General features: G+C 44.3%; 1 protein-coding gene across 1 annotated transcript in view; it reads left to right on the top strand.

Moving 5' to 3' along the window:
- LOC147028504 (uncharacterized) overlaps positions 1–23,932 on the top strand; it is a 67,582-nt gene that overhangs the window by 9,805 nt on the left and 33,845 nt on the right. The window contains exon 3 of the mRNA XM_085878950.1: positions 3,700–3,977. Within this exon, the coding sequence (XP_085735076.1) occupies positions 3,700–3,977 (278 nt within the window). The remainder of the gene's footprint in view (positions 1–3,699; positions 3,978–23,932) is intronic.

The following is a 23,932-nucleotide window of genomic DNA, read 5'->3' as shown; positions in this document are numbered from 1 at the left end:
ATATTAATTATTCGACTCGTCTTTTAAAAACGATAAATGTATAAACAGGCGAGCATTGGGTGGCTTTGACACCAACTGGTTCTTATTTAATGGTGAGATATTTACACTTTTTGTGACATGATTACCCTTGCCAGAGGAGAGAATATTGCATTTGGGTCTGTTTGTCTGTCTGTTTGTTTGTCATCACATAATGTGCTAACGTCAACCACAATTTTAACACATTCTCTTTTTTTCGACCGAGTACGTCTATAAAGTATGTACAATTGGAATGCGAGTACGTCTATAAAGTAAGTACGGTACAATTCGAATGCGAGTACGTCTATAAAGTATGTACAATTGGAATGCGAGTAAGTCTATAAAGTAAGTACGGTACAATTAGAATGCGAGTAAAATCCGTTGCTATAAAACCACACAAAACAAGTCCTCAGGAGGGTCTGCAATGTTTGATTGTTCTTTCAAAACAATGTTTGTTCTGTCTGTCTCGCTTTGTCTTTAAATATGTATATATTTTTGGGGGGAACAATGAAGATGCTTTATGACAATTTGGCTGTGTAATCTTTTTTTTATTTTGCTAGTATTTAATTTACAATAGGGCTATGCAGTTCTGAAGGTTATATGACTACATCGTTGGGGAGGGAGTAGCCGGGGGTGGGGAGAATCAGTGGTTCGATATTAGGGTTCAAAAAGTCAAGAACTCTAATTTCTACACTACTTGAGCCCTCAAGATTAATTATCATTTACATGATTGGGTAAAAGAATGAGAGGATGGGAATTTGGATTTGGTGAATCATTTGAATGGCAGAGTTAGCTCTTTGTATTCACTTGATGGTGACTAACGCTGTATAAAGTGTGTGATAAAGTAAATATAAAGACGAAGTGTATTGGAGACATGCTGATGCTTGGTTGAAGGTTTAACTAGAAAGTGAAAGTTATTTTGTAAGCCGGGAATCCTGCAAGGGGCATTAGAAGGATCAATACAGAAGATAGTTGAACATGAAGGAGAGACGTCTGGAAGGGAAGTAAAAGTTGTTGGGATGAATGAAAATGCAAGAACAGGAAATATCTGTTTGATTGTTGAAGCCTCAGAGAATAGTGTCGAAATGAGAAAAAGTTAGCTTGCTGTTTGTAGATTGGTGAGATTGACACAACGGAGAAAGCTCAGTTGTGGCATTAAATTAAAAAAATTATGATGGCAGCAACATAGTGTAGATAGAGGAAGGAATAAAGTTTAGATGAAATGGGAATGAGAGAGAAAACAAAACAAAAGGGAAAAATTGGGTCAAAGTTGTGTGTGAGCGGTATTAGTTTGAGTACCAACTTGCTCGAGGCTGAGAAGGCCGCACACGTTCCAACAAGTGAAGACATTAAGAGCTGTCCAGGAGGAGGTTAAGGTGATAGAATTTGGAAGCATGAAACGATACAAACGATCCATTATATTTTTGCTACTTCGAGCACTGAAGTGGGTACATTTTATGTGACACAAAAGAGCTTCATAAAGTGTTTGACATTGGGCCATCCATCTTGGGAGAGCATGGGCAATTTCTGTAAACATGCATTAGTGGACACAGAAAAGGCGTCGCATGAAACGGATGACTTGAACACTTCCTCTTTATTATTTCTTTTGTTTTTGTTTTGGAAAAATGATGGGCTCTGAACTCCCTCTCGCATCCCCCCAACCACATCCACGTGACACTTGCGAACATGACTCCTATTTAGATGATGCCGAATCATCCTTCCTCATGTTGTCTCTGTTGTTTTTGAATTAGAAACCTTTGGGGCAGAATACAAGAGCCATTCTAAAAGTTTAACGAAGTGTGTGTGTGTGTGTGTGTGTGTGTGTGTGTGTGTGTGTGTGTGTGTGTGTGTGTGTGTGTGTGTGTGTGTGTGTGTGTGTGTGTGTGTGTGTGTGTGTGTGTGTGTGTGTGTGCGCGCGCGCGCCATTTTTGGAATCTGAAATTCCATGACATTTCCATGACCCCACACAGGCCTATTTTACTCACCCCTCCCCCCCTACAACCACACCTCAAAACACATCAGAAAGATTATGCAAATTATCAAGGATTTTAATTTGACCACTGTCCTGCTTCATTTGAATAACAGATTCAGTAACTTTTAACATGACAATGTGGTGAGCTGGATACAGAAAGCCTGTGAAGAACAAAACAGGCCAAATATATAAACCTGGCCACAGGTGATACTCAAAGGGTCATGCTTGACAGTGAGATGGAACAAAGCAAAATCACTCAAGCAAGACAAACTGCCTTCAAGCTGAGCTTCTGATTGAAACCGTCAGGCAATCAGTGTGGACGTGAGCCCTTCTGAAAAAGGAAATAGCTAGAATGGCACTCCTCGTCGATGTTGACGGATATGTCTCCTCGCACATTATGACATCATGATACATACTTGTACCAAGTTTGATTTGAATCCCATCAGCTGTTTATCACATTTCACCTGACGTGGCGTCTGACGCCGAAATCTAACCGGTTCATCTTTGCATCACAATATATACTTATACCAAGTTTGGGATAAAGCCCTATTCACAAGTTAGAGCAGTAACAGAAATTCTACAGAATGGGACCTCTGACCACTTGACCCCATAATTTCACCCGTTTATATTTACATCATTACACATAATTGTACAAAGTTAATTAACATCATAATTGGACAAATTAATTATAATACGAAAACCTATCACGCAAGGACGAACGCACAGACTTAAAAATTAAACACATTTCATCGTCTAATAATGTATGAAATGTTTTCTGTGATATTCATGATTGGACATGTGAATATATACAGAATGCAGCTGAAGTGGAGGCCGAGAGGCAGTCATGATTTAACAAATAACATTCTCATTTCACAACTCTGATTGAAAAATGGGAACATCCCTGATGTTGAGGGTGACGGGTCGTTTTACTGCAAGAGAAACGGCTGTCGTTCCGTGAGAACATTGGTTCAGTTGTCCTGAGCTGCAGTTTTGTGATGTGTCGATGGGAAATTGCGTTCCAAGGACGAAAGACTTATGAACGATTCTCAGGAACATAACTCATTCGTACACATTTGTTTTATTCTGAAAATAACAGAAAGCACATTTGCTCTCAATTTACATGAGCATCAGTGAAATTCCATGACTTTCCATGATCCATATAGTGTGTGTGTGTGTGTGTGTGTGTGTGTGTGTGTGTGTGTGTGTGTGTGTGTGTGTGTGTGTGTGTGTGTGTGTGTGTGTGTGTGTGTGTGTGTGTGTGTGTGTGTGTGTGTGTGTGTGTGTGTGTGTGTGTGTGTGTGTGTGTGCGCGCGCGCACGTGTGCTAATCAATGGGACTTTGGATGTAGGTTTTCTTGACCTTAATAAGCTGATGACGGATCAAAATAAACTGCTCCTTCGAGACTACCACGGTGTTTATGGTTTTATCAACATAGGCTGTGGCTCATAATGAATCCTAACATTTCCAAGACTGGGTCTCTCCCAACGGTTGCCATGTGGGGAATTTACAAGCCAATCTTTATGGAAGGATATTGTGAGACTGAGAGCATAAGATTTTCTTTGCAAGGAAATAAGTTTAAACCTGATATAATTTCTGCAGGCTTTTATGGTGCTTCTGCCAGCATCCTGCATTTAAGTTCTTCAAACTCTTGTCCAAATATATTTTCCTTAAAGCATTGTGACAGTCCAACTGAGCTCATTTTGTTGTCACAGGTGATGCAGAACACAAACCATACATCTCAGGCGAGGCCGACTGCGCGTCCTTCTCATTGGATGGTTCAGAGGATTACCTGCTTCTTGCCTGTGATGGCTTCTATGACACGGTGCATGCAGACGAGGCGGTGCGTATTGTTGGAGAACACTTGCGTGAAAATGATGGCGACCCGAACATGGTCGCCCATCGATTGGTCGCTTCAGCACGTGATGCTGGCTCCAGCGATAACATCACGGTGCTTGTAATTTTCTTGCGAGATACACAGCAGGTCATGCAGGTATGTAGTGTGAGTAAACGCATTAAGCCCCATCCACACTATCATTCTTTTTTGATGTTGTTGCATGTCATAAAAAGTGGTTTTATTCGGCAAAAGAATGAATTAAAATATCAGTAATAAAATGTATTTGATTGTAAAAGAAAAAAAATTAATCTTTTTTTTAAGTCAAAAGATAAATATCAGGAGCCAGGACTTGTTCCCGGTGCTGAAGCCAAAATGCTAATGGCGTTTCCACGATGGACAGCCAAGCACAACCGTTGCTTGAACCATGCCAGTTGTCTCCCATCACCAGCGGTTGTGGCGACCCTCCCACAAATGTCATTAATGATGCGGGACATTGAGTGGCCGTCGACCCCCGTTGTTTTGATGGTCATAGGCTCGAATGTGAAGGACTAACTAAGACCGGCATATTTCTGGCACTTTTTTCATGTTTTCCACATTGGTGGCCGCCGCTCCAGCCGTAACAGCGGTGTTGTTGACGTGAGATTCAGCGTCATTCATACCTGACAATCTACAAATACCAGTTATAAAATGAGGTGTCATGTTGCCCAGTGTGTTTTCAGTTACCTCCTTGTTTTGCTCTGCGTTTTGTTTGTGAGTTGTGCGATGGCTCATGCTGTTCGACTTGTATGTTATTGAATATAATCACAGCATCTGATTTCGAATTTTTAGATCGAGAAAAATTTGGATTCAGGAAATGTGAAAGACAAGGACTGAAGAGGCAGTTATTGCTCAATGTTTCAGGAATTGCTTGTGGAAGAGCCAAAAGACTTCACAAACTAAATTCAAATGGTTCCCAATATGCTTGTTTAGCTTTCATGAAGAAGTCATACCCTGTATCAAGAAGTATGACACATTTGAGAGATTAAATTCCATCTGCAGAACGGCTCAGTTTTTGGGCAGATGCTCCGCTCTGCTCAGGACTGAAGGAAAATTGAAATTTATCAAACTCTCTCGACGACAATGGATGGATTCAAACTTTGATCAAAGTATGGCAACTGACATGGGTTTGCACACTTCAACGCAGATCTACTCGTTGACTGATGCAGATCGACACGAGCCTTCATGAGTAAGAATCCATCGTTCTTCATTCTCTCAGAAACAACAGTCATCAGAAAAATGACTAAAACCTCACAGGTTGGGTCAAAGTGCACTAAAACCTTACAGGTTGGGTTAAAGTGCACCAAAACCTTACAGGTTGGGTCAAAGTGCCCCGGAACCTTACAGGTTGGATCAAAGTGCACCAAAACCTGACAGGTTGAGTCAAAGTGCCCCAGAACCTTACAGGTTGGGTGAAAGTGCATGAAAACCTTACAGGTTGGGTCAAAGTGCACCAAGACCTTACAGGTTGGGTCAAAGTGCACCAAAACCTAACAGGTTGGAACAAAGTGCACTAAAACCTGACAGGTTGGGTCAAAGTGCACCAAAACCTAACAGGTTGGAACAAAGTGCACTAAAACCTAACAGGTTGGATCAAAGTGCACTAAAACCTAACAGGATTGGTCAAAGTGCACTAAAACATATCAGGTTGGATCAAGTGCACCAAAACCTTACAGGTTGTGTGAAAGTGCACCAAAACCTAACAGATTGTGTCAAAGTGCACTAAAACCTTAAAGGTTGAGTAAAAGTGCACTAAAACCTTACAGGTTGAGTAAAAGTGCACCAAAACCTGACAGGTTGGGTCAAAGTGCACCAAAAGCTTTCAGGTTTGGTCAAAATGCACCAAAAGCTTTCAGGTTTGGTCAAAGTGCACCAAACCCTTACAGTTGGGTCCAAGTGCACCAAAACCTTACAGTTGGGTCAAAGTGCACGAAAACCTTACAGGTCAAGTGAAAGTGCACAAAAACCTTACAGGTTGGGTCAAAGTGCACGAAAACCGAAGAGGTTGGGTCAAGTGCACGAAAACCTTGCAGGTTGGGTCAAGTGCACCAAAACCTCACAGGTTGGGTCAAAGTGCACCAAAGCCTTACAGGCTGGGTCAAAGTGCACCAAAACCTCAGAGGTTGGGTCAAAGTGCACCAAAACCTTACAGGTTGGGTCAAAGTGCACCAAAACCTTACAGGTTGGGTCAAAGTGCACCAAAACCTTTCAGGTTGGGTCAAAGTGTACCAAAACCTTACAGGTTGGGTCAAAGTGCACCAAAACCTTACAGGTTGGATCAATGTGCACCAAAACTATACAGGTTGGGTCAAAGTGCACGAAAACCTTGCAGGTTGGGTCAAAGTGCACTAAAACCTTCCAGGTTGGGTCAAGTGCACTAAAACCTTCCAGGCTGGGTCAAAGTGCACCAAAACCTCACAGGCTGGGTCAAAGTGCACCAAAACCTCACAGGTTGGGTCAAAGTGCCCCAGAACCGAACAGGTTGGGTCAAAGTGCACGAAAACCTTGCAGGTTGGGTCAAGTGCACTCAAACCTAACAGGTTGGGTCAAGTGCACCAAAACCTTACAGGTTGAGTAAAAGTGCAGCAAAAGCTTACAGGTTGAGTAAAAGTGCAACAAAACCTTTTAGGTTAGGTCAAAGTGCACTAAAACCTCACAGGTTGGGTCAAGGTGCACGAAAACCTTCCAGGTTGGGTCAAAGTGCACTAAAACCTGACACCTTACAGGTTGGGTCAAGTGCACTAAAACCTTACAGGTTGGGTCAAAGTGCACTAAAACCTTACAGGTTTGGTCAAAGTGCACTTAAACCTTACAGGTTTGGTCAAAGTGCACTAAAACCTCAGAGGTTGGGTCAAAAAGCACGAAAACCTTACAGGTTGTGTCAAAGTGCACCAAAACCTTACAGGTTGGGTCAAAGTGCACTAAAACCTGACAGGTTGGGTCAAAGTGCACCAAAACCTTGCAGGTTGGGTCAAGTGCACCAAAACCTAACAGGTTGAGTAAAAGTGCACCAAAACCTCACAGGTTGAGTAAAAGCGTAACAAAACCTCGCAGGTTGAGTCAAAGTGCACCAAAACCTTACAGGTTGGGTCAAAGTGCACCAAAACCTAACAGGTTGGGTCAAAGTGCACTAAAACCTTACAGGTTGGGTCAAAGTGCACTAAAACCTTACAGGTTGGGTCAAAGTGCACTAAAACCTTACAGGTTGGGTCAAAGTGCCCCAGAACCTTACAGGTTGGGTCAAGTGCACTCAAACCTAACAGGTTGGGTCAAGTGCACCAAAACCTTACAGGTTGAGTAAAAGTGCAGCAAAAGCTTACAGGTTGAGTAAAAGTGCAACAAAACCTTTTAGGTTAGGTCAAAGTGCACTAAAACCTCACAGGTTGGGTCAAGGTGCACGAAAACCTTCCAGGTAGGGTCAAAGTGCACTAAAACCTGACACCTTACAGGTTGGGTCAAGTGCACTAAAACCTTACAGGTTGGGTCAAAGTGCACTAAAACCTTACAGGTTGGGTCAAAGTGCACTAAAACCTTACAGGTTGGGTCAAAGTGCACTAAAACCTTGCAGGTTGGGTCAAAGTGCACTAAAACCTTACAGGTTGGGTCAAAGTGCACTAAAACCTTACAGGTTGGGTCAAAGTGCACTAAAACCTTACAGGTTGGGTCAAAGTGCACTAAAACCTGACAGGTTGGGTCAAAGTGCACTAAAACGTTTCAGGTTGGGTCAAAGTGCACCAAAACCTTCCAGGCTGGGTCAAAGTGCACCAAAACCTCAGAGGTTGGGTCAAAGTGCACCAAAACCTCTCAGGTTGGGTCAAAGTGCACTAAAACCTAACAGGTTGTGTCAAAGTGCACCAAAACCTTACAGGTTGGGTTAAAGTGCCCCAGAACCTAACAGGTTGGGTCAAAGTGCACTAAAACCTTGCAGGTTGGGTCAATTGCACTGAAACCGAACAGGTTGGGTCCCGTGCACAAAAACCTTACAGGTTGGGTCAAAGTGCACCAAAACCTTACAGGTTGGGTCAAAGTCCACCAAAACCTTTCAGGTTTGGTCAAAGTGCACTAAAACCTTACAGCTTGAGGAAAAGTGCAACAAAATCGTACAGGTTGAATAAAAGTGCAGCAAAAGCTTACAGGTTCAGTGAAAGCGCACCAGAACATTGCAGGTTGAGTCAAAGTGCACCAAAACCTTACAGGTTAGGTCAAAGTGCACTAACACCAAACAGGTTGGGTCAAAGTGCACTAAAACCTTGCAGGTTGAGTAAAAGTGCACCAAAAGCTGACATGTTTGGTCAAAGTGCACTAAAACCTGAAAGGTTGGATCAAGTGTACCAAAACCTTACAGGTTGGGTCAAAGTGCACTAAAACCTTCCAGGTTGGGTCAAAGTGAACCAAAACCTTACAGGTTGGGTCAAAGTGCACTAAAACCTGACAGATTGAGTAAAAGTGCACCAAAACCTTTCAGGTTGGGTCAAAATACACCAAATCCTTTCAGGTTGAGTAAAAGTGCACCAAAACCTTATAGGTTTGGTCAAAGTGCACTAAAACCTTCCAGGTTTGGTCAAAGTGCACTTAAACCTTACAGGTTTGGTAAAAGTGCACTAAAACCTTACAGGTTGGGTCAAAGTGCACCAAAACCTTACAGGTTGGGTCAAAGTGCACCAAAACCTTTCAGGTTGGGTCAAAGTGTACCAAACCTTACAGGTTGGGTCAAAGTGCACGAAAACCTTACAGGTTGGATCAATGTGCACCAAAACTATACAGGTTGGGTCAAAGTGCACGAAAACCTTACAGGTTGTGTCAAAGTGCACCAAAACCTTACAGGTTGGGTCAAAGTGCACTAAAACCTGACAGGTTGGGTCAAAGTGCACCAAAACCTTGCAGGTTGGGTCAAGTGCACCAAAACCTAACAGGTTGAGTAAAAGTGCACCAAAACCTCACAGGTTGAGTAAAAGCGTAACAAAACCTCGCAGGTTGAGTCAAAGTGCACCAAAACCTTACAGGTTGGGTCAAAGTGCACCAAAACCTTACAGGTTGGGTCAAAGTGCACCAAAACCTTACAGGTTGGGTCAAAGTGCACTAAAACCTTACAGGTTGGGTCAAAGTGCACTAAAACCTTACAGGTTGGGTCAAAGTGCACTAAAACCTTACAGGTTGGGTCAAAGTGCACTAAAACCTTACAGGTTGGGTCAAAGTGCACCAAAACCTTGCAGGTTGGATCAAGTGCACCAAATAATTACAGGTTGAGTAAAAGTGCACCAAAACCTGACAGATTGAGTAAAAGTGCACCAAAACCTCAGAGGTTGGGTCAACGTGCACCAAAACCTTACAGGTTTGGTGAAGGTGCACTAAAACCTCACAGGTTGGGTCAAGGTGCACTAAAACCTTACAGGTTGGGTCAAAGTGCAGTAAAACCTGACAGGTTGGGTCAAAGTGCACTAAAACGTTACAGGTTGGCTCAAAGTGCACCAAAACCTTACAGGTTGGGTCAAAGTGCACAAAAACCTTGCAGGATGGGTCAAGTGCACTAAAACCTTGCAGGATGGGTCAAGTGCACCAAAAGCTTACAGGTTGAGTAAAAGTGCAACAAAACCTTTCAGGTTGGGTCAAGTGCACTAAAACCTTGCAGGATGGGTCAAGTGCACCAAAAGCTTACAGGTTGAGTAAAAGTGCAACAAAACCTTTCAGGTTGGGTCAAAGTGCACTAAAACCTCACAGGTTTGGTCAAGGTGCACTAAAACCTTGCAGGTTGGGTCAAAGTGCACTAAAACCTTCCAGGTTGTGTCAAAGTGCACCAAAACCTTCCAGGCTGGGTCAAAGTGCAACAAAACCTCACAGGCTGGGTCAAAGATCACCAAAACCTCACAGGTTGGGTCAAAGTGCCCCAGAACCGAACAGGTTGGGTCAAAGTGCACGAAAACCTTGCAGGTTGGGTCAAGTGCACTCAAACCTAACAGGTTGGGTTAAGTGCACCAAAACCTTACAGGTTGGGTCAAAGTGCACCAAAACCTTGCAGGTTGGGTCAAGTGCACCAAAACCTAACAGGTTGAGTAAAAGTGCACCAAAACCTCACAGGTTGAGTAAAAGCGTAACAAAACCTTGCAGGTTGAGTCAAAGTGCACCAAAACCTTACAGGTTGGGTCAAAGTGCACCAAAACCTTACAGGTTGGGTCAAAGTGCACCAAAACCTAACAGGTTGGGTCAAAGTGCACTAAAACCTTGCAGGTTGGGTCAATTGCACTGAAACCGAACAGGTTGGGTCCCGTGCACAAAAACCTTACAGGTTGGGTCAAAGTGCACCAAAACCTTACAGGTTGGGTCAAAGTCCACCAAAACCTTTCAGGTTTGGTCAAAGTGCACTAAAACCTTACAGCTTGAGGAAAAGTGCAACAAAATCGTACAGGTTGAATAAAAGTGCAGCAAAAGCTTACAGGTTCAGTGAAAGCGCACCAAACCATTGCAGGTTGAGTCAAAGTGCACCAAAACCTTACAGGTTAGGTCAAAGTGCACTAACACCAAACAGGTTGGGTCAAAGTGCACTAAAACCTTGCAGGTTGAGTAAAAGTGCACCAAAAGCTGACATGTTTGGTCAAAGTGCACGAAAACCTGAAGGTTGGATCAAGTGTACCAAAACCTTACAGGTTGGGTCAAAGTGCACTAAAACCTTCCAGGTTGGTTCAAAGTGAACCAAAACCTTACAGGTTGGGTCAAAGTGCACTAAAACCTGACAGATTGAGTAAAAGTGCACCAAAACCTTTCAGGTTGGGTCAAAATACACCAAATCCTTTCAGGTTGAGTAAAAGTGCACCAAAACCTTATAGGTTTGGTCAAAGTGCACTAAAACCTTCCAGGTTTGGTCAAAGTGCACTTAAACCTTACAGGTTTGGTCAAAGTGCACTAAAACCTCAGAGGTTGGGTCAAAGTGCACCAAAACCTTACAGGTTGGGTCAAAGTGCACCAAAACCTTTCAGGTTGGGTCAAAGTGTACCAAACCTTACAGGTTGGGTCAAAGTGCACGAAAACCTTACAGGTTGGATCAATGTGCACCAAAACTATACAGGTTGGGTCAAAGTGCACGAAAACCTTACAGGTTGGGTCAAAGTGCACTAAAACCTGACAGGTTGGGTCAAAGTGCACCAAAACCTTGCAGGTTGGGTCAAGTGCACCAAAACCTAACAGGTTGAGTAAAAGTGCACCAAAACCTCACAGGTTGAGTAAAAGCGTAACAAAACCTCGCAGGTTGAGTCAAAGTGCACCAAAACCTTACAGGTTGGGTCAAAGTGCACCAAAACCTTACAGGTTGGGTCAAAGTGCACCAAAACCTTACAGGTTGGGTCAAAGTGCACTAAAACCTTACAGGTTGGGTCAAAGTGCACTAAAACCTTACAGGTTGGGTCAAAGTGCACTAAAACCTTACAGGTTGGGTCAAAGTGCCCCAGAACCTTACAGGTTGGGTCAAGTGCACTCAAACCTAACAGGTTGGGTCAAAGTGCACCAAAAGCTTACAGGTTGAGTAAAAGTGCAGCAAAAGCTTACAGGTTGAGTAAAAGTGCAACAAAACCTTTCAGGTTAGGTCAAAGTGCACTAAAACCTCACAGGTTGGGTCAAGTTGCACGAAAACCTTCCAGGTTTGGTCAAAGTGCACTAAAACCTGACACCTTACAGGTTGGGTCAAGTGCACTAAAACCTTACAGGTTGGGTCAAAGTGCACTAAAACCTTACAGGTTGGGTCAAAGTGCACTAAAACCTTACAGGTTGGGTCAAAGTGCACTAAAACCTTACAGGTTGGGTCAAAGTGCACTAAAACCTTGCAGGTTGGGTCAAAGTGCACTAAAACCTTACAGGTTGGGTCAAAGTGCACTAAAACCTTACAGGTTGGGTCAAAGTGCACTAAAACCTTACAGGTTGGGTCAAAGTGCACTAAAACCTTACAGGTTGGGTCAAAGTGCACTAAAACCTGACAGGTTGGGTCAAAGTGCACTAAAACCTGACAGGTTGGGTAAAAGTGCACTAAAACGTTTCAGGTTGGGTCAAAGTGCACCAAAACCTTCCAGGCTGGGTCAAAGTGCACCAAAACCTCTCAGGTTAGGTCAAAGTGCACTAAAACCTAACAGGTTGTGTCAAAGTGCACCAAAACCTTACAGGTTGGGTTAAAGTGCCCCAGAACCTAACAGGTTGGGTCAAAGTGCACTAAAACCTTGCAGGTTGGGTCAATTGCACTGAAACCGAACAGGTTGGGTCCCGTGCACAAAAACCTTACAGGTTGGGTCAAAGTGCACCAAAACCTTACAGGTTGGGTCAAAGTCCACCAAAACCTTTCAGGTTTGGTCAAAGTGCACTAAAACCTTACAGCTTGAGGAAAAGTGCAACAAAATCGTACAGGTTGAATAAAAGTGCAGCAAAAGCTTACAGGTTCAGTGAAAGCGCACCAGAACATTGCAGGTTGAGTCAAAGTGCACCAAAACCTTACAGGTTAGGTCAAAGTGCACTAACACCAAACAGGTTGGGTCAAAGTGCACTAAAACCTTGCAGGTTGAGTAAAAGTGCACCAAAAGCTGACATGTTTGGTCAAAGTGCACTAAAACCTGAAAGGTTGGATCAAGTGTACCAAAACCTTACAGGTTGGGTCAAAGTGCACTAAAACCTTCCAGGTTGGGTCAAAGTGAACCAAAACCTTACAGGTTGGGTCAAAGTGCACTAAAACCTGACAGATTGAGTAAAAGTGCACCAAAACCTTTCAGGTTGGGTCAAAATACACCAAATCCTTTCAGGTTGAGTAAAAGTGCACCAAAACCTTATAGGTTTGGTCAAAGTGCACTAAAACCTTCCAGGTTTGGTCAAAGTGCACTTAAACCTTACAGGTTTGGTAAAAGTGCACTAAAACCTTACAGGTTGGGTCAAAGTGCACCAAAACCTTACAGGTTGGGTCAAAGTGCACCAAAACCTTTCAGGTTGGGTCAAAGTGTACCAAACCTTACAGGTTGGGTCAAAGTGCACGAAAACCTTACAGGTTGGATCAATGTGCACCAAAACTATACAGGTTGGGTCAAAGTGCACGAAAACCTTACAGGTTGTGTCAAAGTGCACCAAAACCTTACAGGTTGGGTCAAAGTGCACTAAAACCTTACAGGTTGGGTCAAAGTGCACTAAAACCTTACAGGTTGGGTCAAACTGCACCAAAACCTTACAGGTTGGGTCAAAGTGCACCAAAACCTTACAGGTTGGGTCAAAGTGCACTAAAACCTTACAGGTTGGGTCAAAGTGCACTAAAACCTTACAGGTTGGGTCAAAGTGCACTAAAACCTTACAGGTTGGGTCAAAGTGCCCCAGAACCTTACAGGTTGGGTCAAAGTGCACCAAAACCTTGCAGGTTGGATCAAGTGCACCAAATAATTACAGGTTGAGTAAAAGTGCACCAAAACCTCACAGGTTGAGTAAAAGCGTAACAAAACCTTGCAGGTTGAGTCAAAGTGCACCAAAACCTTACAGGTTGGGTCAAAGTGCACTAAAACCTTACAGGTTGGGTCAAAGTGCACCAAAACCTTACAGGTTGGGTCAAAGTGCACCAAAACCTCACAGGTTGAGTAAAAGCGTAACAAAACCTCGCAGGTTGAGTCAAAGTGCACCAAAACCTTACAGGTTGGGTCAAAGTGCACCAAAACCTTACAGGTTGGGTCAAAGTGCACCAAAACCTTACAGGTTGGGTCAAAGTGCACTAAAACCTTACAGGTTGGGTCAAAGTGCACTAAAACCTTACAGGTTGGGTCAAAGTGCACTAAAACCTTACAGGTTGGGTTAAGTGCACCAAAACCTTACAGGTTGGGTCAAAGTGCACCAAAACCTTGCAGGTTGGGTCAAAGTGCACTAAAACCTTACAGGTTGAGTAAAAGTGCACCAAAACCTCACAGGTTGAGTAAAAGCGGAACAAAACCTTGCAGGTTGAGTCAAAGTGCACCAAAACCTTACAGGTTGGGTCAAAGTGCACTAAAACCTTACAGGTTGGGTCAAAGTGCACCAAAACCTTACAGGTTGGGTCAAAGTGCACCAAAACCTTACAGGTTGGGTGAAGGTGCACTAAAACCTCAGGTTGGGTCAAAGTTCACTAAAACCTAACAGGTTGGGTCAAAGTGCAACAAAACCTCACAGGTTGGGTCAAAGTGCAACAAAACCTTACAGGTTGGGTCAAAGTGCACCAAAACCTTACAGGTTGGGTCAAAGTGCACCAAAACCTTACAGGTTGGGTCAAAGTGCACTAAAACCTGAACGGTTGGATCAAGTGCACCAAAACCTTACAGGTTGGGTCAAAGTGCACCAAAACCTTACAGGTTGGGTCAAAGTGCACTAAAACCTAACAGGTTGGGTCAAAGTGCAACAAAACCTCACAGGTTGGGTCAAAGTGCACCAAAACCTTTCAGGTTGGGTCAAAGTGCCCCGGAACCTTACAGGTTGGGTCAAAGTGCACTAAAACATTGCAGGTTGAGTCAAAGTGCACCAAAACCTTACAGGTTAGGTCAAAGTGCACTAACACCTAACAGGTTGGGTCAAAGTGCACTAAAACCTTGCAGGTTGAGTAAAAGTGCACCAAAAGCTGACATGTTTGGTCAAAGTGCACTAAAACCTGAAAGGTTGGATCAAGTGTACCAAAACCTTACAGGTTGGGTCAAAGTGCACCAAAACCTTACAGGTTGGGTCAAAGTGCACCAAAACCTTACAGGTTCGGTCAAAGTGCACCAAAACCTTTCAGGTTGGGTCAAAGTGCCCCAGAACCTTACAGGTTGGGTCAAAGTGCACCAAAACCTTGCAGGTTGGATCAAGTGCACCAAATCCTTACAGGTTGAGTAAAAGTGCACCAAAACCTCACAGGTTGGGTCAAAGTGCACTAAAACCTTGCAGGATAGGTCAAGTGCACTGAAACCTCGCAGGTTGGGTCAAGTGCACGAAAACCTTACAGGTTGGGTCAAGTGCACAAAAACCTTGCAGGATGGGTCAAGTGCACTAAAACCTTGCAGGTTGGGTCAAGTGCATTAAAACCTTGCAGGATGGGTCAAGTGCACCAAAAGCTTACAGGTTGAGGAAAAGTGCACCAAAAGCTTATAGGTTGAGTAAAAGTGCAACAAAACCTTTCAGGTTGGGTCAAAGTGCACTAAAACCTTACAGGTTGGGTCAAAGTGCAACAAAACCTCACAGGTTGGGTCAAAGTGCACCAAAACCTTACAGGTTGGGTCAAAGTGCCCCGGAACCTTACAGGTTGGGTCAAAGTTCACTAAAACCTAACAGGTTGGGTCAAGTGCACCAAAACCTAACAGGTTGAGTAAAAGTGCACCAAAACCTCACAGGTTGAGTAAAAGCGTAACAAAACCTCGCAGGTTGAGTCAAAGTGCACCAAAACCTTACAGGTTGGGTCAAAGTGCACCAAAACCTTACAGGTTGGGTCAAAGTGCACCAAAACCTTACAGGTTGGGTCAAAGTGCACTAAAACCTTACAGGTTGGGTCAAAGTGCACTAAAACCTTTCAGGTTGGGTCAAAGTGCCCCAGAACCTTACAGGTTGGGTCAAAGTGCCCCGGAACCTTACAGGTTGGGTCAAAGTGCACTAAAACCTGACATGTTGGGTCAAAGTGCACTAAAACGTTGCAGGTTGGCTCAAAGTGCACCAAAACTTTACAGGTTGGGTCAAAGTGCCCCGGAACTTTACAGGTTGGATCAAAGTGCACCAAAACCTTACAGGTTAGGTCAAAGTGCACTAAAACCTGAAAGGTTGGATCAAGTGCACCAAAACCTTACAGGTTGGGTCAAAGTGCACCAAAACCTTACAGGTTGGGTCAAAGTGCACTAAAACCTAACAGGTTGGGTCAAAGTGCAACAAAACCTCACAGGTTGGGTCAAAGTGCACCAAAACCTTACAGGTTGGGTCAAAGTGCCCCGGAACCTTACAAGTTGGGTCAAAGTTCACTAAAACCTAACAGGTTGGGTCAAAGTGCAACAAAACCTCACAGGTTGGGTCAAAGTGCAACAAAACCTTACAGGTTGGGTCAAAGTGCACCAAAACCTTACAGGTTGGGTCAAAGTGCACCAAAACCTTACAGGTTGGGTCAAAGTGCACTAAAACCTGAACGGTTGGATCAAGTGCACCAAAACCTTACAGGTTGGGTCAAAGTGCACCAAAACCTTTCAGGTTGGGTCAAAGTGCACTAAAACCTAACAGGTTGGGTCAAAGTGCAACAAAACCTCACAGGTTGGGTCAAAGTGCACCAAAACCTTTCAGGTTGGGTCAAAGTGCCCCGGAACCTTACAGGTTGGGTCAAAGTGCACTAAAACATTGCAGGTTGAGTCAAAGTGCACCAAAACCTTACAGGTTAGGTCAAAGTGCACTAACACCTAACAGGTTGGGTAAAAGTGCACTAAAACCTTGCAGGTTGAGTAAAAGTGCACCAAAAGCTGACATGTTTGGTCAAAGTGCACTAAAACCTGAAAGGTTGGATCAAGTGTACCAAAACCTTACAGGTTGGGTCAAAGTGCACCAAAACCTTACAGGTTGGGTCAAAGTGCACCAAAACCTTTCAGGTTGGGTCAAAGTGCCCCAGAACCTTACAGGTTGGGTCAAAGTGCACCAAAACCTTGCAGGTTGGATCAAGTGCACCAAATCCTTACAGGTTGAGTAAAAGTGCACCAAAACCTGACAGGTTGAGTAAAAGTGCACCAAAACCTCACAGGTTGGGTCAAAGTGCACTAAAACCTTGCAGGATAGGTCAAGTGCACTGAAACCTCGCAGGTTGGGTCAAGTGCACGAAAACCTTACAGGTTGGGTCAAGTGCACAAAAACCTTGCAGGATGGGTCAAGTGCACTAAAACCTTGCAGGTTGGGTCAAGTGCATTAAAACCTTGCAGGATGGGTCAAGTGCACCAAAAGCTTACAGGTTGAGGAAAAGTGCACCAAAAGCTTATAGGTTGAGTAAAAGTGCAACAAAACCTTTCAGGTTGGGTCAAAGTGCACTAAAACCTCACAGGTTGGGTCAAAGTGCACTAAAACCTGACAGGTTGGGTGAAAGTGCAGTAAAACCTTACAGGTTGGGTGAAAATGCACTAAAACCATGCAGGATGGGTCAAGTGCACGAAAACCTTGCAGGTTGGGTCAAGTGCACAAAAACCTTGCAGGATGGGTCAAGTGCACCAAAAGCTTACAGGTTGAGTAAAAGTGCAGCAAAAGCTTACAGGTTGAGTAAAAGTGCAACAAAACCTCACAGGTTGGGTCAAAGTGCACTAAAACCTGACACCTTACAGGTTGGGTCAAGTGCACTAAAACCTTTCAGGTTGGGTCAAAGTGCACTAAAACCTTACAGGTTGGGTCAAAGTGCACTAAAACCTTACAGGTTGGGTCAAAGTGCACTAAAACCTGACAGGTTGGGTCAAAGTGCACTAAAACGTTACAGGTTGGGTCAAAGTGCACCAAAACCTTCCAGGCTGGGTCAAAGTGCACCAAAACCTCAGAGGTTGGGTCAAAGTGCACCAAAACCTTAGAGGTTGGGTCAAAGTGCACCAAAACCTCGCAGGTTGGGTCAAAGTGCACTAAAACCTAACAGGTTGTGTCAAAGTGCAACAAAACCTCACAGGTTGGGTCAAAGTGCCCCAGAACCTAACAGGTTGGGTCCAAGTGCCCCAGAACCTAAGAGGTTGGGTCAAAGTGCCCCAGCACCTCACAGGTTGGGTCAAAGTGCCCCAGCACCTCACAGGTTGGGTCAAAGTGCACTGAAACCTTACAGGTTGGGTCAAAGTGCACCAAAACTTTACAGGTTGGGTCAAAGTGCACCAAAACCTTCCAGGTTGAGCCAAAGTGCACCAAAACCTTATTGGTTGGGTCAAGTGCACCAAAACCTAACAGGTTGTGTCAAAGTGCAACAAAACCTCACAGGTTGGGTCAAAGTGCCCCAGAACCTAACAGGTTGGGTCCAAGTGCCCCAGAACCTAACAGGTTGGGTCAAAGTGCCCCAGCACCTCACAGGTTGGGTCAAAGTGCCCCAGCACCTCACAGGTCGGGTGAAAGTGCACTGAAACTTACAGGTTGGGTCAAAGTGCACCAAAACTTCACAGGTTGGGTCAAAGTGCACCAAAACCTTCCAGGTTGAGCCAAAGTGCTCCAAAACCTTATCGGTTGGGTCAAGTGCACCAAAACCTTACAGGTTGGATCAAAGTGCACCAAAACCTTACAGGTTGGGTCAAAGTGCACTAAAACCTTACAGGTTGGGTCAACGTGCACTAAAACCTCACAGGTTGGGTCAAAGTGCCCCAGAACCTTACAGGTTGGGTCAAAGTGCACCAAAACCTTGCAGGTTGGATCAAGTGCACCAAATCCTTACAGGTTGAGTAAAAGTGCACCAAAACCTGACAGGTTGAGTAAAATTGCACCAAAACGTCACAGGTTGGGTCAAAGTGCACCAAAACCTTACAGGTTGGGTGAAAGTGCACTAAAACCATGCAGGATGGGTCAAGTGCACGAAAACCTTACAGGTTGGGTCAAGTGCACAAAAACCTTGCAGGATGGGTCAAGTGCACCAAAAGCTTACAGGTTGAGTAAAAGTGCAGCAAAAGCTTTCAGGTTGAGTAAAAGTGCAACAAAACCTTTCAGGTTAGGTCAAAGTGCACTAAAACCTCACAGGTTGGGTCAAGGTGCACAAAAACCTTCCAGGTTGGGTCAAAGTGCACTAAAACCTGACACCTTACAGGTTGGGTCAAGTGCACTAAAACCTTACAGGTTGGGTCAAAGTGCACTAAAACATTGCAGGTTGAGTCAAAGTGCACCAAAACCTTACAGGTTAGGTCAAAGTGCACTAACACCGAACAGGTTGGGTCAAAGTGCACTAAAACCTTGCAGGTTGAGTAAAAGTGCACCAAAAGCTGACATGTTTGGTCAAAGTGCACTAAAACCTGAAAGGTTGGATCAAGTGTACCAAAACCTTACAGGTTGGGTCAAAGTGCACTAAAACCTTACAGGTTGGGTCAAAGTGCACCAAAACCTTACAGGTTGGGTCAAAGTGCACCAAAACCTTACAGGTTGGGTCAAAGTGCACTAAAACCTTACAGGTTGGGTCAAAGTGCCCCAGAACCTTCCAGGTTGGGTCAAAGTGCACCAAAACCTTGCAGGTTGGAGCAAGTGCACCAAATCCTTACAGGTTGAGTAAAAGTGCACCAAAACCTGACAGGTTGAGTAAAAGTGCACCAAAACCTCACAGGTTGGGTCAAAGTGCACCAAAACCTTGCAGGTTGGGTGAAAGTGCACTAAAACCTTGCAGGATGGGTCAAGTGCACTGAAACCTCGCAGGTTGGGTCAAGTGCACGAAAACCTTACAGGTTGGGTCAAGTGCACAAAAACCTTGCAGGATGGGTCAAGTGCACTAAAACCTTGCAGGATGGGTCAAGTGCACCAAAAGCTTACAGGTTGAGGAAAAGTGCACCAAAAGCTTATAGGTTGAGTAAAAGTGCAACAAAACCTTTCAGGTTGGGTCAAAGTGCACTAAAACCTGACACCTTACAGGTTGGAAGTGCACAAAAACCTTACAGATTGGGTCAAAGTGCAATAAAACCTGACAGGTTGGGTGAAAGTGCAGTAAAACCTGACAGGTTGGGTCAAAGTGCCCTGGAACCTTACAGGTTGGATCAAAGTGCACCAAAACCTTACAGGTTGGGCCAAAGTGCACCAAATCCTTACAGGTTGGGTGAAAATGCACTAAAACCATGCAGGATGGGTCAAGTGCACGAAAACCTTACATGTTGGGTCAAGTGCACTAAAACCTTTCAGGTTGGGTCAAAGTGCACTAAAACCTTACAGGTTGGGTCAAAGTGCACTAAAACGTTTCAGGTTGGGTCAAAGTGCACCAAAACCTTCCAGGCTGGGTCAAAGTGCACCAAAACCTCAGAGGTTGGGTCAAAGTGCACCAAAACCTTTCAGGTTGGGTCAAAGTGCACTAAAACCTAACAGGTTGTGTCAAAGTGCAACAAAACCTCACAGGTTGGGTCAAAGTGCACCAAAACCTTACAGGTTGGGTCAAAGTGCACCAAAACCTTACAGGTTGGGTCAAAGTGCACCAAAACCTTATATAGGTTGGGTCAAAGTGCACTAAAACCTTTCAGGTTGGGTCAAAGTGCACTAAAACCTTACAGGTTGGGTCAAAGTGCAGTAAAACCTGACAGGTTGGGTCAAAGTGCACCAAAACCCTACAGGTTGAGTCAAAGTGCACCAAAACCTTACAGGTTGAGTCAAAGTGCACTAAAACCTTACAGGTTGGGTCAAAGTGCACTAAAACCTTATACGTTGGGTAAAAGTGGACCAAAACCTTACAGGTTGAGTCAAAGTGCACCAAACCGTACAGGTTGAGTCAAAGTGCACCAAAACCTTACAGTTTGGGTCAAAGTGCACCTAAACCTTACAGGTTGGGTCAAAGTCCACCAAAACCTTTCAGGTTTGGTCAAAGTGCACTAAAACCTTACAGCTTGAGGAAAAGTGCAACAAAATCGTACAGGTTGAATAAAAGTGCACTAACACCTAACAGGTTGGGTCAAAGTGCACTAAAACCTTGCAGGTTGAGTAAAAGTGCACCAAAAGCTGACATGTTTGGTCAAAGTGCACTGAAACCTGAAAGGTTGGATCAAGTGTACCAAAACCTTACAGGTTGGGTCAAAGTGCACGAAAACCTTCCAGGTTGGGTCAAGTGCACTAAAACCTTCCAGGCTGGGTCAAAGTGCACCAAAACCTCACAGGTTGGGTCAAAGTGCACCAAAACCTCACAGGTTGGGTCAAAGTTCCCCAGAACCTCACAGGTTGGGTCAAAGTGCACGAAAACCTAGCAGGTTGGGTCAAGTGCACTCAAACCTAACAGGTTGAGTCAAAGTGCACCAAAACCTTAAAGGCTGAGTCAAAGTGCACCAAAACCTTAAAGGCTGAGTCAAAGTGCACCAAAACCTTAAAGATTGGGTCAAAGTGCACCAAAACCTTTCAGGTTGGGTCAAAGTGCACTAAAACCTTCCAGGTTTGGTCAAAGTGCACTTAAACCTTACAGGTTTGGTCAAAGTGCACTAAAACCTCAGAGGTTGGGTCAAAGTGCACCAAAACCTTACAGGTTGGATCAATGTTCACCAAAACTATACAAGTTGGGTCAAAGTGCACGAAAACCTTACAGGTTGTGTCAAAGTGCACCAAAACCTTACAGGTTGGGTCAAAGTGCACTAAAACCTGACAGGTTGGGTCAAAGTGCACCAAAACCTGACAGGTTTGGTCAAAGTGCACCAAAACGTTCCAGGTTGGGTCAAAGTGCACCAAAACCTAACAGATTGTGTAAAAGTGCACTAAAACCTTACAGGTTGGATCAAGTGCACCAAATCCTTACAGGTTGAGTAAAAGTGCACCAAAACCTCACAGGTTGGGTCAAAGTGCCCCAGAAGCGAACAGGTTGGGTCAAAGTGCACGAAAACCTAGCAGGTTGGGTCAAGTGCACTCAAACCTAACAGGTTGAGTCAAAGTGCACCAAAACCTTAAAGGCTGAGTCAAAGTGCACCAAAACCTTAAAGGCTGAGTCAAAGTGCACCAAAACCTGAAAGATTGGGTCAAAGTGCACCAAAACCTTTCAGGTTGGTTCAAAGTGCATTAAAACCTGACAGGTTGAGTAAAAATGGACCAAAAGTTTTCAGGTTTGGTCAAAGTGCACGAAAACCTTACAGGTTGGGGCAAAGTGTACCAAAACCTTTCAGGTTGGGTCAAAGTGTACCAAAACCTTACAGGTTGGGTCAAAGTGTACGAAAACCTGACAGGTTGAGTAAAAGTGGACCAAAAGCTTCCAGGTTTGGTCAAAGTGCACGAAAACCTTACAGGTTGGGTCAAAGTGTACGAAAACCTTACAGGTTGGGTCAAAGTGTTCCAAAACCTTACAGGTTGTGTCAAAGTGCAACAAAACCTTACAGGTTGGGTCAAAGTGAACCAAAACCTTACAGGTTGGGTCAAAGTGCACTAAAACCTGACAGATTGAGTAAAAGTGCACCAAAACCTTTCAGGTTGGGTCAAAATACACCAAATCCTTTCAGGTTGAGTAAAAGTGCACCAAAACCTTATAGGTTTGGTCAAAGTGCACTAAAACCTTCCAGGTTTGGTCAAAGTGCACTTAAACCTTACAGGTTTGGTCAAAGTGCACTAAAACCTCAGAGGTTGGGTCAAAGTGCACCAAAACCTTACAGGTTGGGTCAAAGTGCACCAAAACCTTTCAGGTTGGGTCAAAGTGTACCAAACCTTACAGGTTGGGTCAAAGTGCACGAAAACCTTACAGGTTGGATCAATGTGCACCAAAACTATACAGGTTGGGTCAAAGTGCACGAAAACCTTACAGGTTGTGTCAAAGTGCACCAAAACCTTACAGGTTGGGTCAAAGTGCACTAAAACCTGACAGGTTGGGTCAAAGTGCACCAAAACCTGACAGGTTTGGTCAAAGTGCACCAAAACCTTACAGGTTGGGTCAAAGTGCACCAAAACCTAACAGATTGTGTAAAAGTGCACTAAAACCTTACAGGTTGGGTCAAGTGCGCTGAAACCTTTCAGGTTGGGTCAAAGTGCACCAAAACCTAACAGATTGTGTAAAAGTGCACTAAAACCTTACAGGTTGGGTCAAGTGCGCTGAAACCTTTCAGGTTGGGTCAAAGTGCACCAAAAGCTTTCAGGTTTGGTCAAAGTGCACCAAAACCTTACAGGTTTGGTCAAAGTGCACGAAAACCGAAGAGGGTGGATCAAGTGCACGAAAACCTTGCAGGTTGGGTCAAGTGCACCAAAACCTAACAGGTTGAGTAAAAGTGCACCAAAACCTCACAGGTTCAGTAAAAGCGTAACAAAACCTCGCAGGTTGAGTCAAAGTGCACCAAAACCTTACAGGTTGGGTCAAAGTGCACCAAAACCTTGCAGGTTGGGTCAAAGTGCACTAAAACCTTACAGGTTGGGTCAAAGTGCACTAAAACCTTACAGGTTGGGTCAAAGTGCCCCAGAACCTTACAGGTTGGGTCAAAGTGCACCAAAACCTTGCAGGTTCGATCAAGTGCACCAAATCCTTACAGGTTGAGTAAAAGTGCACCAAAACCTGACAGATTGAGTAAAAGTGCACCAAAACCTCAGAGGTTGGGTCAAAGTGCACCAAAACCTTACAGGTTGGGTGAAAGTGCACTAAAACCTCACAGGTTGGGTCAAGGTGCACTAAAACCTTACAGGTTGGGTCAAAGTGCACTAAAACCTTACAGGTTGGGTCAAAGTGCACCAAAACCTTACAGGTTGGGTCAAAGTGCACTAAAACCTGACAGGTTGGGTCAAAGTGCACCAAAACCTCACAGGTTGGGTGAAAGTGCACTAAAACCTCACAGGTTGGGTCAAGGTGCACTAAAACCTTACAGGTTGGGTCAAAGTGCACTAAAACCTTACAGGTTGGGTCAAAGTGCACCAAAACCTTACAGGTTGGGTCAAAGTGCACTAAAACCTGACAGGTTGGGTCAAAGTGCACCAAAACCTGACAGGTTTGGTCAAAGTGCACCAAAACCTTACAGGTTGGGTCAAAGTGCACCAAAACCTAACAGATTGTGTAAAAGTGCACTAAAACCTTACAGGTTGGGTCAAGTGCGCTGAAACCTTTCAGGTTGGGTCAAAGTGCACCAAAAGCTTTCAGGTTTGGTCAAAGTGCACCAAAACCTTACAGGTTTGGTCAAAGTGCACGAAAACCGAAGAGGGTGGATCAAGTGCACGAAAACCTTGCAGGTTGGGTCAAGTGCACCAAAACCTAACAGGTTGAGTAAAAGTGCACCAAAACCTCACAGGTTCAGTAAAAGCGTAACAAAACCTCGCAGGTTGAGTCAAAGTGCACCAAAACCTCAGAGGTTGGGTCAAAGTGCACCAAAACCTTACAGGTTGGGTGAAAGTGCACTAAAACCTCACAGGTTGGGTGAAAGTGCACTAAAACCTCACAGGTTGGGTCAAGGTGCACTAAAACCTTACAGGTTGGGTCAAAGTGCACTAAAACCTTACAGGTTGGGTCAAAGTGCACTAAAACCTAACAGGTTGGG

The sequence above is a fragment of the Eptatretus burgeri genome, chromosome 4 (genome assembly GCF_056783735.1).
Source record: "Eptatretus burgeri isolate ZD-2024b chromosome 4, Ebu_testis_v1, whole genome shotgun sequence".
NCBI lineage: Eukaryota > Metazoa > Chordata > Myxini > Myxiniformes > Myxinidae > Eptatretus > Eptatretus burgeri.
This window is presented reverse-complemented; position numbering and strand designations above follow the sequence as displayed.